General features: G+C 36.7%; 1 protein-coding gene across 1 annotated transcript in view; it reads right to left on the reverse strand.

Moving 5' to 3' along the window:
* ephb6 (eph receptor B6) overlaps positions 1-12,152 on the reverse strand; it is a 116,062-nt gene extending 103,910 nt beyond the window's left edge. Inside the window, exon 1 of the mRNA XM_056475285.1 lies at positions 12,043-12,152. Coding sequence (XP_056331260.1) covers positions 12,043-12,106 — 64 coding nt within the window. The 5' untranslated portion in view covers positions 12,107-12,152. The remainder of the gene's footprint in view (positions 1-12,042) is intronic.
* Between the last annotated feature and the right edge of the window lie 4,665 nt (positions 12,153-16,817).

Here is a 16,817-nt window from a genome sequence, read left to right on the forward strand (position 1 = left end):
GAGAGAGAATGTGTGTATTTTCTTGGTTCTCAGAAGTGTTTCTGCGCTGTGCCAGTTCACGCCTGATTAGTCAGTCTTGCTCAAGACAACTCTCAACAATGTTAATCCTGCTATAGTAGTGAAGTGTGAGTGTTTTATACCAACACTTTTCTCGAATACCCTTCACACATACACACAAACATGGCAAGACTTCCGCTCACAGGTGTTATCCAATACCAAAAATGAATTTTGTGTTCAGCTACAAGCAGTTTTATGGCTGATATGCGTTTAAACAGGATATATGTACAAATTATCTTGTATTAATCATGTTTTACATTGGCATGAGCTCTAATAGCTTCCGTTCTATTCTGTGATTCATTTAACAAATGCTTATTTAACATTCAGGATAATGCAGAAAGAGCTATTCTGGACTGTAATACCAATGTCTCATGCAAAGATATGGATTTATTCAGTCTCACATAGACAGATCTGTACATAGTCTATAGTCTCAAATATAATTCAAACCCTACTTAAAGCTATCACAGCAGTGTCATTTCAATAACCACATTCATGCGCCTACACCTACATTATGTTGAAGAGTAACATGCGATGCATACCAGTGATGTTTCACGGCTCTTCATTCTAGTCACCCAAGAGGCACCAAAAAGTCGAGGCATTTTCGTGGGCTTGTGTTATAATGAAATCCATCACATTTTACAGCAAATCCAGCTTGGTGAGTTCGTTTTAGGTTAGTATATTTGCTTTATTCACCTATGCTGCTTTAGGGACCGTCTGCCATTTATTTCCACAAATTATTTTAGAAGGTAAATGCCTATTGGTCAGACTGAGTTACTAAATATGAGCTTTTCGTAATAACTTGATTCATGCGCACACAATATCAGTTATTTTAAAAAACAAAATACTTTAATTAACCCTTTTCCACATGCTAACGTTTTAAAGTTAATTTGTCTACAGATGATATTTCTTCTTTACCTTCTTTTATGTGTATACAGGACAATTATTTTAGAAATAACAAAACTGAATAAAGACTAAGGGAATACTCTCACTAGGTGCAATTGCGTTGAACCGTGCCGAAGCGTGGTTGCCAACCCCGACTAGTTATAGTCGTTTGGGATGCAGTGACACAGTCAAATCCACAACTTTTGATGCTCATAAATTATCATAAAGCCCTTGTTCTGCAGGTATTAGGTTTGCTGAAGGTGTAGCTGATGTGCAGCGAGGGGTTTGCGTCTTTAATAAACTATGACAGTTTGTGTTCATTGAAAAGTAAGAATGATGAATAAATCTATATGAAACAGTCCCATAAAAGTGACGTCGCATCTTTAGTTTTGCGCTCAGGCGCACACTGCACTTACACTACAAGCGTACTGCGCCAAAGCCCAACTGAACCTCTTGCAACTGGGCCAGGACTGTGACTAGGCCCGATTCAGAGCACTCACACTTGTCAAACGAATCGGGAAACGCACCCGAGCATGGAGGGTTTTTAGATGAAATTAGCTGGATTACTGTAGATGTAGCCTCAGTGTAGCCCCAGTGCTGGGTTGCGGCTGGAAAGCCATCCACCAAAGGAAACATTTACTAAAGTAATTGGCTGTGATGACCCCTGATATCAGGCCGAAGGAAAGTAACTGTTTTTAATAGTCTGTGCTGGGCATGGGCTGGTATAAGATTCTGACAGTATAAAAACCTTGGATAAAAATATCACGGTATGACGATATTGTCTAAAAATGTTCGTCTGCGTAAAAAAAACTTTTTTCCCCCTTTTGAACACAATAGATTTTATTTTAAGAAACGTTTAAAATATTTTTGAACTGTAAACATGGCAGGCTAAATATTTATGGATAAAAATTATATCTTTTTGGATATAAAGTAAGCCAGCCACTGCACTGTTCAGGTGCATAGCACACAGGATGCACATAGCAGCATTTGAGGTTGGTTTATAAGCGAACCAGTAGCTTTTGATGTGGCGGCTCCTTTCTGCTGGAGATGCTGTTGCCCTAAAAAACTAAATAAAATAATTGTAAAACAAACTAACAAAAAAAGTACATCTACTTACTTTGAACGGTATAACCGTAAACCACGGTAAACCTTGAAAACGGTTATCGTCCCATGCCTAGTCTGTCCTTTTAAATTTTAACCGTGCACCTGTGAGATTGAGGCTGCATTTACACTAGTGCTTTTCGTGTTTAAAACACTGATTACTTTTACCAATTTTAATACGATTTAGACCATAATTTAATTAAGAGATTAAAGCGTATGGCATCAAATTCCATTAAAACAACACTCTTCCAGCAGTTCATACTTGCATCCAATATCTCGTTTAAACACAGGGGACATGCATGAAATGTTCCTGAGGGAAAGTGAAAGTGCGGTTAAAGACGACAAATTAAAACTGAAACACCCCAAATTACATGCAACTCTGATGTTAATCGAATTATGTGCTATAACATGTAAAACGAGATCATGAACATTCAAAAAGCAACTCATGTAAACATCATAATAATATTATTGTCTTATTCAGGGCAAATAATTCGATTACTGATGTCCATGTAAATATAGTCAGAGTTTTAGAATAAAAACACTCTTATTTCGCGTCTCTTATATACACTCCCTTGTATTATTTATATAAAAAACATAAAACTAATACTGAAACTAAATAAAACTAAAACAAAAAGTAAAGTAAAACGAAATAACTAAAACTTATGAAAAATACAAAACTATTATGACCTTGCATCTGCATCGGGCATGGTGACCCCTGATGAATGAAGGGACTAAGCAGAAAACAAAATGAATGAATGAATGATGTGCTTAATGACCATTATTTCTTCATGTGCCAATTGTAAAATATACTTATATACAAGCTAAATCTATTTGCCTTGAAACAAATGTACCCAAGTTCTTTTAAATTGTACCAGTGCCCAAAGTACATACAGTAAGTACAGCGCGATCATAAAGCCAGATTGCCATAATCACAAAACCAAAGGCGTGATTGTGCTAATATTGTGATACTGCATGCCTACTTTTCTTTAGCTTGTTCTGTAATTTACATGCATGTTTACCTTTGGCAGCTTCTCTATAATTTGCTTCAGATGCCTTTTTACACAGACTGTCAGTCACTCCAGAACACACACACACACACAAATACAGTCACTCCCTCATTACCACCAAACCACAGTGAAGAGCGAGGCAGGGATTAGCACAATTCCAGATTTAAACTCACGTATGTCAGTGAATGCTATCAGAAGTCCTCATTTTGGGTTTAGCTTGAATTGGAGCTTTTCTCTGGTCTCTCTCTCTCCACACAAAACACTGCTTATGAGTCACTAGAGCTGGCAGCCCCTTCTCCTCCTTTAGCCTGCAGCTCTGGACCGGGACGGCTCTCGTTTGGCCCTAGAGGCGCGCTGTATTTTTCTGCTCGATCTCATCAATGGCTTGACCTGTTCACACACCAGTTCACCAGGGAAGCGTGAAGTGCTTTTATCATTTCGCTCTTTGTATTCTGCTTTTATTTATCCACGTTAGTCGAGTTGAGCACAACACGCGGTGTCCTAAAAACCTTGGCTGGCAGCGTTGGAGGCAGTAATCAGTAGCTCGGGATGTTCTGCCATGTTTGCTCTTAGCAGGTTGACTTTTCCATTCTCTTTTCTTAAGTACAAAGGCCTTCTTACGTGATCATTGCGCATTCAGTTTGTAACCGCCATGGGGCAAACGTTTAAGAGCACAATTTTTCTGCACAGACTAGACTGAATTTTTTGCCAGGTGAAAAAATTTGCTCATATATGGAAACATCAATAAAGTGGTTTCAGGTAGAAAGTAGTGAAAGCGTATTATATATATCATTAAACATTAGCATTTGTTGAACTGCTGTCTATAAGACTGACTTTTTGTGTTGTTAATGAATTTCTTTATGCATTGTTTTGTTTCTGATAACTAGTATTATATTAACGTTTATTTAACAACCAAGACATTGCAATTTATGGGGCTGTTGAATGCTTGATGCTGATTGGGTGATGAACATTCTATGGTGTGCAGTTATTTTCAGATTAACGCACAGCTAAAGTAGTTCCTGGCAAGTTATGACTGCATTACAGTCGAATAATTTCAGTTATAACAGTCCAAACATCTAAACAAAACAAAAGGCTTTGAGGGAGGTGTGGAAGAAACTAGTCCAGTACTCTGAGGACAAAAACCTGAGAAATATCTAGAAAAAAAAAAACATCTGAAAAAAATATCTTTAGTTCTGGTAACCTTGTTTGCAAAAAAAATGACACCCGTTTCTGAATTAAAATGATGCACATTCATCTGATGTGAATTAATTTCCAATAATAATATTAATATTTCCCAGTGATGGGTTGCGGCTGGAAGGGCATCAGCTGCGTAAAAAATATGCTGGATAAGTTGGCGGTTCATTATGCTGTGGCGACCCCAGATTAATAACCTGACAAATGTCTGGAACAAATGTCTTAAGTTGTTATACCAGTACTATAAGCAGAACAATTGATACTGATTTGTTGAATTATTAGAAAATAATGCGCTATAAATAATGGTCACACTGCCAAATCAGGTGTGAATTATTTAAATCCATTAAAAACATACATTTTTCACAATTGTTATGTTGATGTTATGCAAACATATTATGGCATTTTAATTCTGCAACTTCTTATAATAGTCTCACAATTTCAGCTTTTGATTTAACAGAAACATCATTGTATTAATTCATTAGCACTGTATGAGAGCATCTCTTTTTTAAATATTTCCCAAATGATGTTTAACAGAGCAAGGAAATTTTCACAGTATGTCTGAAAATAGTTTTTATTCTGGAGAAAGTCTTATTTGTTTTATTTCGGCTAGAATAAAAACAGTTAAAAATTTTTTTTTAAACATTTTAAGGTCAAAATTATTAGCCCCTTTAAGCTAAATATTTTTCGATAGTCTACAGAACAAACCATCATTATATAATAACTTGCCTAATTACCCTAACCTGCCTAGTTAACCTAATTAAGCCTTTAAATGTCACTTTAAGCTGTATAGAAGTGTCTTGAAAAATATCTAGTCAAATATTATTTACTGTCATCCTGGCAAAGATAAAATAAATCGGCTATTAGACATGAGTTATTAAAACTATTATGATTAAAAATGTGTTTGTGAAACAAAAATCTCTCTGTTAAACAGAAATTGGGGAAAAAATAAACAGGGTGGTTATTGATTCAGGGGTGCTAATAATTCTGACAACTGTTTGTATATACATACATACATACATACATATATAATCATGAGTTTTATACTGATTCTAAATCTCAAAGACTTTGTTCTCACATTACAGCCTTCAATTTGAGAGTTATAGTACAGTTATATTTTTAACTGCTTAAACACAAAATCTTTTCATGTCACACAATTTCTAAACCTCTCACTCGAAATGCAAAGCTACACTCCAAATCTCAGAAACATAAGCTATTTCTCAGCCTTGGACTTGGACCTAAAATTTCTAAACTGATCACAAGAAATCCATAGATTTTTAGCTCATCATTGAGTCTATTTATTTACTTGTGTAAATTTATATTTATTCAGTTTTTTAAATAATTTGATTAATATTATAAACAAATGAAATGTTCATACGATTTGTTTACAATACAGTTTGTAAAGTAATGTTTTCTTTTTTAGTAGATATATTATATCATAGATTTGCTTTATTTACCAATTAAGTGGAACTGATTGGATTTGCATTGTAAATAGAAGCCAAAAAAGATTTTTTATTTTATTTCATAAATTAAATTTTGGTTATGATAATCACAAAATCATTCCGCATAAATCTGCAGATTTTTTTTCAAAATTCTGCACAGAAATAGCCAAAAATGTCTGCAGACAGGACACCAGGCTGTTCCGGTCCAAAACTTAGCCACTCATCCACAATTTGTAGTTTTGTTCCTACCCCATAATATTAATCTTTTCTAAATCCACAAAAAAAAAAAAAAAAAATACAGGATTTCTTCTCAGCTTGGCACTTGAAAGTGTTTAATGGTCAACTTTATGCCCGCAGTCTGCTTCTTAAAATGAAACGCTTCATTCTGACATGTGTTTATGGCCCTTTGAGCGCAGTGTTACTTTTGAAAAATACGTGAGGCATTTTGTGTGTGCCGTTTTGGGACTTGGGTTTGAAAACAAGTATAAGCAGTTACACTGTAACAAAAAAAACAGTAAAGTCTTGTTTTAAAATCAACACATCCATAAAACAAAGCACTGACGTAAATGACTCACAAGAAAAATCATTAAGAAAAGATTTCTATGTGTGTAAGTTATAGGAGGAGCAGCTGAAGATGGAGCAGAGCCGGGTGAGGATGCAGTCTGGCCCGGGGCAACAGTTTGAGCTGGGATGAGTACAGATCTGAGAGCTGAGCTGCGTGACTCAATATACTGACAGCAGGAAACCTCAGGAGGAGATCGCACACAAACACACTGTACACACACACACACTCACAAACATCCAACCTGAGAAGATGCAGACATGAAACAGCGCTCGCAAATAGAGAAGAAAGCTCAAGCTGTGCGACCCGAGGGACCGTTTCATGACCCTGTGTGAGAGACGACATGAAACTGCACCTCTCCATTCACCTTCACAGCTCCCACTTTATACACTGCTGTGGGTGTAAAAGCTGCTTTTACCAGAAAGTGAGGCTTTTAAAGCTTTCTGTTTGTGCGAGTGAGAAACACCCTGCTGTTCACACACAGGTCTCTCCGCGGCTCCACACACAACACCCCTGAAGAGTCAAGTGGAGGCTAATTACCACTTTAGGAGAGAGCGGTCATTTAAAACCAGACCTCGGGGGCTGACCTTATGCTGTTTCTTCAGACTGACAGCTCTGAGAGTCACATTCTGGCCCCGTTTACACCTGCTATTAACATGCATTATCATGAATCTGATTACAAGCGGATGACATTATATACAGGTGTAAACGGAGTCAAGGGTCTTGTTTATACTCCAGGATGATCACGAACGTGTCTGCAGAGCGACTTTTCTACAGCATGTCTATGAAGGATCAGGTGATAGACAGATGCGGCCATTCTTCAGTGTCTGTGTCACTGCTCTGTGAACAGCGGTGATGGTTAGAGTCAATCACAGCCATTTCTGTTGAACACGATAGCTAATCATCATACCTGTCAACCCTCCTGTTTTCCCGGGATTCTCACGTATTTTACAATTCTATCCTGCTATCATCCCATAAAGGTATTTTCCCATATTTATCCCGTATTTTCAATCTTTCTATGAAGGGTGGCAATAAACATTCAAGAGCCAATCCTCCCTATACCCAACCCATATGAATTTTAAAAGTCACTTATGCTCAACAAGTACATATAATTGATGAAAGCTTAAATATTGTTACAATTTAAAATAACTTTAAGATTAATACATTACATTTTTTATTTATTATTTTATTACTAATATTCCAGATCCCTCAGAAATCATTCTAACATCATTTCAAAGACATTACTGTCACTTTTGATCAATTTAATGCATCCTTTTTTTAACAAAAGTGTTAATTTATTTCCCACAAGACGTCAACAACAACAAAAAAAAAAAAACAACAACTTACAAACCTCCACATTTTAAACAGTAGTGTAGTTTTTAAAGGAGGCTTTATTATTTGGTTAATCAAGGGTGTAGATTCGCTCTTAACATTGGACATACATCCCTAGAACACATGCATTGCGCAAATTGTTTTGCACCTGTAAAAACTTGAATAAAACACGTAATAATATAAAATAAACACCTAATAATACAAAATAACAATTAATGAATCACGTTCCATGCTGCAAAAGTAATTTTATATGACTTTACTGCAATCTGGCTTTAAGAAAGAAGGAATGTAGAGAAATTTACAGAGGTGCGCGACGCAATTTAACAGTTTTACCCTGATTACTGTTTTTCATAATCATGAAGGCTACAATCAAAACTGAATTTCCATTAATGGCACAGCCTTGGTTAATAGTAAGAAATAAAGGTACAGTAGCTGTCACTGAGGCAGTACCTTTTCAAAAGATACATATTTGTACCCAAAGAGTCCACAGTGGTACCTAAAAGGTGCATATTAATACCCAAATTACCCTAAAAAGTACTTTTGAGGTAACATTATGGACCCTTCAGGTACAAATATGTACCTTTTGAAAAGGTCCTCCTGGCCTAGCTCCTGTACCTTTATTTCTGAGAGTGTATAGTGAACTCATAGCAAACTTTAACCCTTTGTGCACAAATAGGTTACTAAGGGTTGACGATGGAGCATTATCTTATATTGAAGTCGATTAAATTATTGGTAGGGACATTTCATATACAGCTAAAGTCAGAATTATTAGCCCCCTTGAATTATTAGCCGCCCTGTTTATTATTTTCCCAATTTCTGTTTAACGGAGAGAAGATTTTTAGCACATTTCTAAACATAACCCTTGTGGTTAATAATATAGCGTGTTTCGAAATGTATAGATTTGAACACAAAGTTATATCATTAGCCTTAAAAGGCTGTTTAATTTTCCATGGAGCAGGAGCCACCATTTTTTAATCCAACTAATTCATCACTTTAACTAAAATGAATAAATAAAATCAAACATACTGACCACGGCAACAGAAACATACAAAAAGCCACAAAAGCCTAAATATAGATGGCGTGTGTGATGTTGAGCGGAGAGGACAGGCAGCGTCTTCAGGATGTGAATGGCTGCTGATCTAATTAAAGGTGATGAAGGGATCAGGCCTTTGCTCCAGGAGCTCAGGTACAACTGCATTAGTTTAGAGTTATAGGCCTGCGGGAACAACTGTGGACTAGTTAAATGTGATGAAAGGTGCTGTAGAGGAGCAAGCGAAGGGTCAGCTGAATTAGTTTAGAGTTATAGCCTTCAGCAAACCTCCTCCAATCTTTAAAGATATGAGATTGTGTTACGGGCTCGATCTGTGGTGGTGGTGGTTCATATAATATGAGAGCAAAATTGAGAAAAGAGCACAAAACACTTGGACAGGTTTCTGACTTTTTTTTCCTGTTGTCCATTTCTCTGTTTTATTAGAACAGGCTGTACTGTGTTGTGGTAAACATATTTTTTGGAAATTAACCATTGTACATGTTTGTGATTTTCATGCAAGCCTTTCTATGGTGTAAAAAGATATTGAGATTTACATGCTGTAGAAATATTTCATTTATTTATCCACCCTACTAGGGCTGCACGATATTGAACATTGTGATATCTTTTTATTCTGCAATATACAGTTGAAGTTAGGATTATTAGCCCCCCCTTTGATTTTTTTTTATTTTCATTTTCTTATATTTTCCAAATGATGTTTAACAGAGCAAGGACATTTTCACAGTATGTCTAATAATATTTTTTCTTCTGGAGAAAGTCTTATTTGTTTTATTTCGGCTAGAATAAAAGCAGTTTTTAATTTTTTAAAAGCCATTTTAAGGTCAAAATTATTAGTCCGTTTAAGCTATATATTTTTCCAATAGTCTATAGAGCAAACCAACATTATACAATAATTTGCCTAATTACCCTAACCTGCCTAGTTAAACTAATTAACCTAGTTAAGCCTTTAAATGTCACTTTAAGCTGTATAGAAGTGTCTTGAAAAATATGTAGTAAGATATTATGTACTGTCATCATGGCAAAGAGTAAAAAATCAGTTATTAGAAACGAGTTATTAAAACTATTATGATTAGAAATGTGTTGAAAACATCTTCTCTCCGTTAAACAGAAAGTGGGGAAAAAAATTAACTGGGGGGCTAATAATTCAGGGGGGTTAATAATTCTGACTTCAACTGTAAATTGCGATATGAATACAATTCCACTAGATGACTTGAATAACTGTTAGGAAATAATTGATCACTTTAAACTGATTAGCATGATTCTGTAGGGGAGGGCATAAAATATAATAAACAATGTACAAGCATAGAGAAAATCAAGAAAAGAAAAATTGTTAATTAGAAAAACAGCATTTTATTGTTTTTCTGAAGAGTCTAACTGTATTCAGGTATACAGTAATTAAATAATCAAATGTAAAGTAAGACTGGATGGTTCTCTTTTTATAAACAATTCAATCAAATTAATCAGTATTGATTTTCAAAGTTACAAATGGTGCATTTTCTCATGCCTAAATGCCTTTTAAAATCCTCACAGGCCTCAAAAAACACTTTTGATAAATTATTATTCAGACTCAACATTGCATATATTCACGATGTGACCACTGCAAATGATCACATTGCGATATCGATGCTGAAATGATATATTGTGCTGCTCTACACCCTACTATTCATATGAGAGCATTCATTCATTCATTATCTTTTCGGCTTAGTCCCTTTATAAATCTGGGGTCGCCACAGTGGAATGAACCGGCAACTTATCCAGCATATGTCTTATGCAGCGGATGCCCTTCCAGCTGCAACCCATCACTGGGAAACACCTATACACACTCAATCACACACTTACTATGGCTAATTTAGCCTACCCAATTCAGCTATACCACATGTTTTTGGACTTGTGAGGGAAACCGGAGCACCCAGAGGAAACCCACGCGAACACGGGGAGAACATGCAAACTCCACACAGAAATGCCAACTGACCCAGCCGAGGCTCAAACTAGCGACCTTCTTGCTGTGAGGCGATCTTGCTACCAACTTTACCACCGCGTTGTGGATTTAATGTGTAATTCATTACAATTATTTTTAGCTTTACAAAATATTTTCTCATTTTTTATTTATAACTTTTTATTTTATGTATTTTTTTATTCATGTTTCTTTTTTATCATCACTAGCACCTTATTTTGTTTTATTATACACATTTGAGGTCAGAATTATTAGCCCCCCTGTTTATTTTTTTTCCACAATTTCTGTTTTACAGAGAGAAGATTTCTTCAACACATTTCTAAACGTAATAGTTTTAATAACTGATTTATTTGATCTTTGCCATGATGACAGTAACAATTGTAAATTTAATTGTTAACTATTAAAGTTAAAACTGTAATTATAATGATAGAATCAAGCTTGTTAAAGAGGTGTGTGTGCGCGCGTGTGCGTGTGTATGTCTGTCTTACTCATTACAAAAAATATTGTCCTGAAGCCCCATGAACTTTATAAATGTTCCTTTATCACACCAAAAAAAGTGTCATACATACAACCGTCATATCAGATGTAAACAGTCACTTCCACCTTACACAAAGCATATAGTGCCACACAATCTTCCCCATTCATGAACATAAACTTGCCCTTTCATGTGAAAAATGCAAAGCACAACGGCAGACGCAGATAAAGTAAGAAAAGAAAACAGCAGCACATACAAGCCTCTGTGAAACAACATGTTCATAACAGACTCTGGCATTCAAATACCACACACACACACAAACACACACACATTAAATGAGTCACTGAGAGCTTTTTCACAAGAGCTCACTATGAGATGCCAACTTCATCAATCCATCTATTTAAACAGCTCATGTCTGCAACGCATCGACTTAAAAACACCATTTAGCCAACAGAAAAAAATGAGCCGGAGAGAGAAAGATGAAAGGACACAGAGATGAACGGCGAAGCGAGCGGGGCGTCTGAGAGCCAGGGCCATTATAAGAGTTATAATATCAGAAAAAAAGGGGGCCAGAGAGATGCGAAGGAGGAGGGGGAGTCGCATGGGTCAGAGAGAGACAAAGGTTACACAACAAATTATTCACCCCTCCGCTGGCTCTATTCTACACCCCTTTTGTTAAACATAAACGCAGCTTGGCAGGATCTGCAGAGAGCTCTTCAATTCAACTCATAAACAGCCACTCATTATACAGTACAAGATCTTCACCCTCACACACACACACACACACACACACACACACACGCACACACGCACACACAAATGTTAATGAAAGTAAATACACAGAACTGCAAACAGACTTTAAGAGACTCTTGCACATGCATGTTGACACACACTTCAAACCGGACCCGATGTGAACAGAACAGGACAGTCAACACCCCCCCAAAACAAATGCACGGCGAGAGCAGCAGGGGGAGCAAAGGAAGTTTCGTACCTTCTTCAGCAGAACTGTGCTGGACCACAAGAGAGACAGACAGAAAGATCCTCCACATTTCCATCAGAGCAACACACAAGAGAAGTGCAGAGAGGAAGAGCACGGGAGAGAGAGAGAGCGAGAGAGAGAGAGAGAGAGAGAGAGAGAGAGAGAGGAGGAGTCTGTCTGCTCGTTTTTACCTCAGATTAAAGAGACGAGGGGGGAGCAGGGAGGAGTATTTATGTATGATGATGATTATGACTGAGGAGTCACTGAGGAGAGAGAGAGAGAGAGAGAGAGAGAGAGAGATGAAGGGACCGGTAGACTGACTTTAGCTGCTCGGAGTGATGGAAAACCTTAAACGAGTTCAGCTAGTTTCCAGAAAAAGTGTCTAGACACGCTCGCTCTCGCTGTCCCATCGGGGCGAGCGCTCTGGTTTGGCAGGCTGACGGGGCACGGCTAGCCAGATTGGAAATATGCATCAGTCAGTCAGTAAAGTAGCTTGGAGACCTGCCTGTTTGTGTGTGTTTGTGTGAGTGTGCGTGTGTGTGTGTGTGTGTGTGTGTGTGTGTGTGTGTGTGTTTTCATTTCTTCTTTCAACTGCTTGTTTTTGTGGCCTGGAAAAATAAAAAAATATATATTTTAAATATTTCTCTTTTTCTTTTCTTTCTTATTTACTTTGTTTGGACTTGGTCACCTTTATTTTCGCACACATTGTTTTTTATTTCAATGCAGATTGTCACAGATATGTTACTATAGTTCTGCAAACTACAAGTGTTTATAGTTGTTTTTTGAGAAACGGCGCCCCCTGCTGAACTCGTGGCGGATAAGCGCAGAAGGCAGCGACACTTTTTTTCTTACTGTGCGGATTAATAATGCTGTGATAAAGCAATAAGCCTCTTAAGCTGTGGTTTACAATGAATTTAGACCAGTTTAAGCGCTGTTGTTGCGGAGTGAAGAGCCTGAAACCCCCTTAGCTCTTCTAAATATTTATCACAGTGGACTGGAGTAAAGCAATATGGTATATGCACAGCTAGTGTTTCTTTCCATACTGATACACATCTTGTGAACGCTTAATGTTCCAGCATCGATGTTGTAATATAATTAAAATTCAATCAGTTAAATAGACCTCAGCGTTCATTTTGTTGTTCAAGTGTAAAATGAGATGAAAAGCCGTTTACACGCACGCGCTCGACAGGATCAGCAGGCTAGCGCTGAAACTTCATTGAATTTACTGGAGTAAAATAAATAGTTGTATTATAAAGACATGGCGTGGGAAAACGTAATTTATTGCAGTGCTTCTTGTTTAATCCGAGACCCACAATATATCGTATATCAAACAGGCAGTGAAGATCGTTGATTTTTAAAGAAAACGGACTTTAAACACGCCGATGTAATGGCATACAGTTCATCGCAAGCGCTTGACGCAGGTTACTGAAAAATTAAAAGTCCTTTTGCATATACCCTAAGGGAAGGAGAGTATTATCAGATGTGATACTGCCATATACAATTATGTGACTTACATTTGTACACAATATTGTTTTGTTTTTTCTTCTATATAGCAAAAAGTTTTCAACACAATGCTCAATGAATCTGCATTTTGAACAAATCAGTTAAATCAGTTAGATTACATATAATAATAATAATAGTAATAACAATAATAGAACGTCACAGTGGCGCAGTGGGTAGCACGATCGCCTCACAGCAAGAAGGACGCTGGTTTGAGCTGCAGCTGGGTCAGTTGGCATTTCTGTGTGGAGTTTGCATGTTCTCACTGTGTTGACGTGGGTTTCCTCTGGGTGCTCCGGTTTCCCCCACAGTTCAAAGACATGCGGTACAGGTGAATTGAATAAGGTAAATTGACTGTAGTGTAGAGCTGTGCAATTTTTCTTTTTGACAGATGGTGTGATTTTGATTTGTGATTTAATGTTGTAGTCAAGCTTCAGGTCAATAATCTGCATCATTGCTTCTTACTGCTAAAATGCAGTGAGTGTTACTTTTCAGTTCTTTTTTTTTTAAAGATATTAACTTCAACATTTATTTAAATTTGTTTGTAAATATTCAGAAATTAAAAACAATGTTTTCTCTAGAGCAAACATTAAGCTCAAATAAAATGACCTCACCTTTCAGTACAAGTTCAGTTCATAATAATTATAAAAATACAGAACACTCAGCAAAAAAAAAAAAAGACTGATACAAGGCAGATTGAAAAACTCTGACTGGACAGAATGAAAGTGTGCTCACTCAATTGGCTAGTAAGACTATCACATACAGACTGCAATTACGAATTTGCTCTGGGTTGGGGAAATAATACATGTACTCCATATTGCAGCCTCTTGTTAATGAAACAAGCTAATTGCAATGTTTCAAATCGCGATTGCGATTCAATTTCGAATAACCGCACAGCCCTATGGTAGTGTATGTGTGTAAATGCAAGAGTGTATGGGTGTTTCCCAGTGTTGGGTTACGGCTGGAAGTGCATCCACTGCGTAAAACATATGCTGGATAAGATGGCGGTTCTTTTCGCTGTGGTGACCCCTGATTAATAAAGAGACTAAGCCAAAAGAAAATGAATAAATAATAATAATAAAAAATAATAATAATAAAAATAATAATAATAATAATAATTCACCTTATTTGTTACTTAATCAGTCCAGTGACTTGTTGCCACTAAGTTCAGTTTTTAACACATCATATTTCCTTGTTTAGAAATTCACAAATAAATGTATGATTCATTCATTCATTCATTTTCTTTTCGGTATGTCCCTTTGTTAACCAGGGGTCACCACAGCGGAATGAACCGCCAACTTATCCAGCAAATGTTTTACACAGTGGATGCCCTTCCAGCCGCAACCCAGCACTGGGAAACATCCATACACACTCATTCATACACTACGGTCAATTTAGCTCACCAAATGTCTTAGGACTTGGGGAAACCGGAGCACCCGGAGAAAACCCATACGAACATGGAGAGAACATGCAAACTCCACATAGAAATGCCAACTGACCCAGCCGAGGCTCAAACAGCAACTTTCTTGCTGTAAGGCGATTGAGCTACCCACTGCACCACCGTGATGCCCATAAATGTATTATAAAAACATTATTTGTGAACTGGACTGGACAAAGTGATGGTGATATTTCATAGAGTTTCTGCTGTAAATATATCAAAATTCATTTTTTATATGCGTTGCTAAACATTTAATTTACACACCTTTTCAAGCAATTTTCTCAATATTAAGTTTTTTTTCTGAACCCTCAGATTGTAGATGAATATATGAAAAAGTATATTCATTTGGATTTAATGTCATGTATAAAGTTCTCAGTAACATTTGTTGAACATACTTTGTTTTGGGTTAATAGTTGCAATGAACTCTTAAAAACATCTGTTTTCTTAATTTATCTCTGCAGTGTTAAAAGCCATAATCTACTATTATAATTAAATGTACACAAAAGATTACTCAAAAAAATCTGCCAAGTATGGGCAACACTGAAAATTGTTTGTTTGTGCTTGTTGAAATTAAGTCTACACTATCCCTAATTGAGCTATTTAACATGTCAAGCTTTTGAGTAGCTATGTGCTTTTATTAAATGTAGGCTAACTGTTGAAAACTTAATTGTTTAAATGTTTTTGTTACTGCTTTGCTCAGTGTTGTAGGCCTAACGTGAATTAGATATGTGATGATCGAAGAAACTGCGCGAACTTTTAAAACTGTAGCAAAACAACACACAATTCAGTCCAATTCAGAGTATTTCGTACAAGACAAAGTGTTACTTAATTTCAACACGAATAAATAGTATGTCACTACCTTGAAACTAATGAAAGGTTGATTCCAACTCGTCCAGTTTTCTCATGGTCATGGCAGGTGCGACGAATTAACGTAGATGGCATGGCAGCACCCTCTGCTGTTGGTAAAAACAATTACAAAAGTACTTTTGTAACTTAAATTGGTTGTAACCAACGGCAATGTTAGGCTCTTTGTACTGAGAACGAAGAACCCTTTATCATACTTATTCAATTAGTTTTAATCGGTGATGCATTACTAGTTTGGGGATTTATACCGAACGTCTTATGAATAAAAAGTAATAGAATCTCTCCATCCGGAAAATATTAATAGTGTATTGGTTGAAAAAAAAAAAGAGAGAGAGAAATATATTTATTTTGTTGATCAGGTTTTAAAAAAAAGTTTCATTATTAGCTAAATAATAGCATGCTAACACAAGATCAACAGTCATCTGCGATCTGTTTCATAAAATATTCCATGCAAAGCTTAAGACGATATAGGCTTTGGTGTTCGTAGACTGAAATTGGCAGGTAAAAACCTTTATGAGTTTCTTTCTTCCGTTAGAAGAAGATCTTTTAAAGAATGCTGATTGCTGACACCCATCAACTTTCAAAGGAAGTTACTTACTAAAATTATTATCAAAGTCAGTTGGTGCCAGTGTAACGGAGGCCAGCTAGTAAGTGCTGTGCAGGTAAACCTCACTCCCCTGATCTCAAAAGGTGCTCTAGCGTCAGACACTGGAGGCCATGGTCTTTAGCCTCCTTGTTAGAGCAACTGACTCCCATGCGGAAGGTTACCAGTTCGATCTCAGCTCGGAGCGAGTTGGTTGGTGTAGGTCCGGCAGGGTTACACCAGCTACCAGCATTCATCAAAATATCTTATTTTGTCTTCAACAGAACAAACTCAAATAGGAAGTGGATGAGAGTAAATGGTGGCAGAATTTTAAAAAAGAAAATCTCTGACCACAGAAGAAAATTAGATGAGATGAGATAATGAAAGTAATGAGGATGTTGC

Source organism: Danio aesculapii, chromosome 16, assembly GCF_903798145.1.
Source record: "Danio aesculapii chromosome 16, fDanAes4.1, whole genome shotgun sequence".
Lineage (NCBI taxonomy): Eukaryota > Metazoa > Chordata > Actinopteri > Cypriniformes > Danionidae > Danio > Danio aesculapii.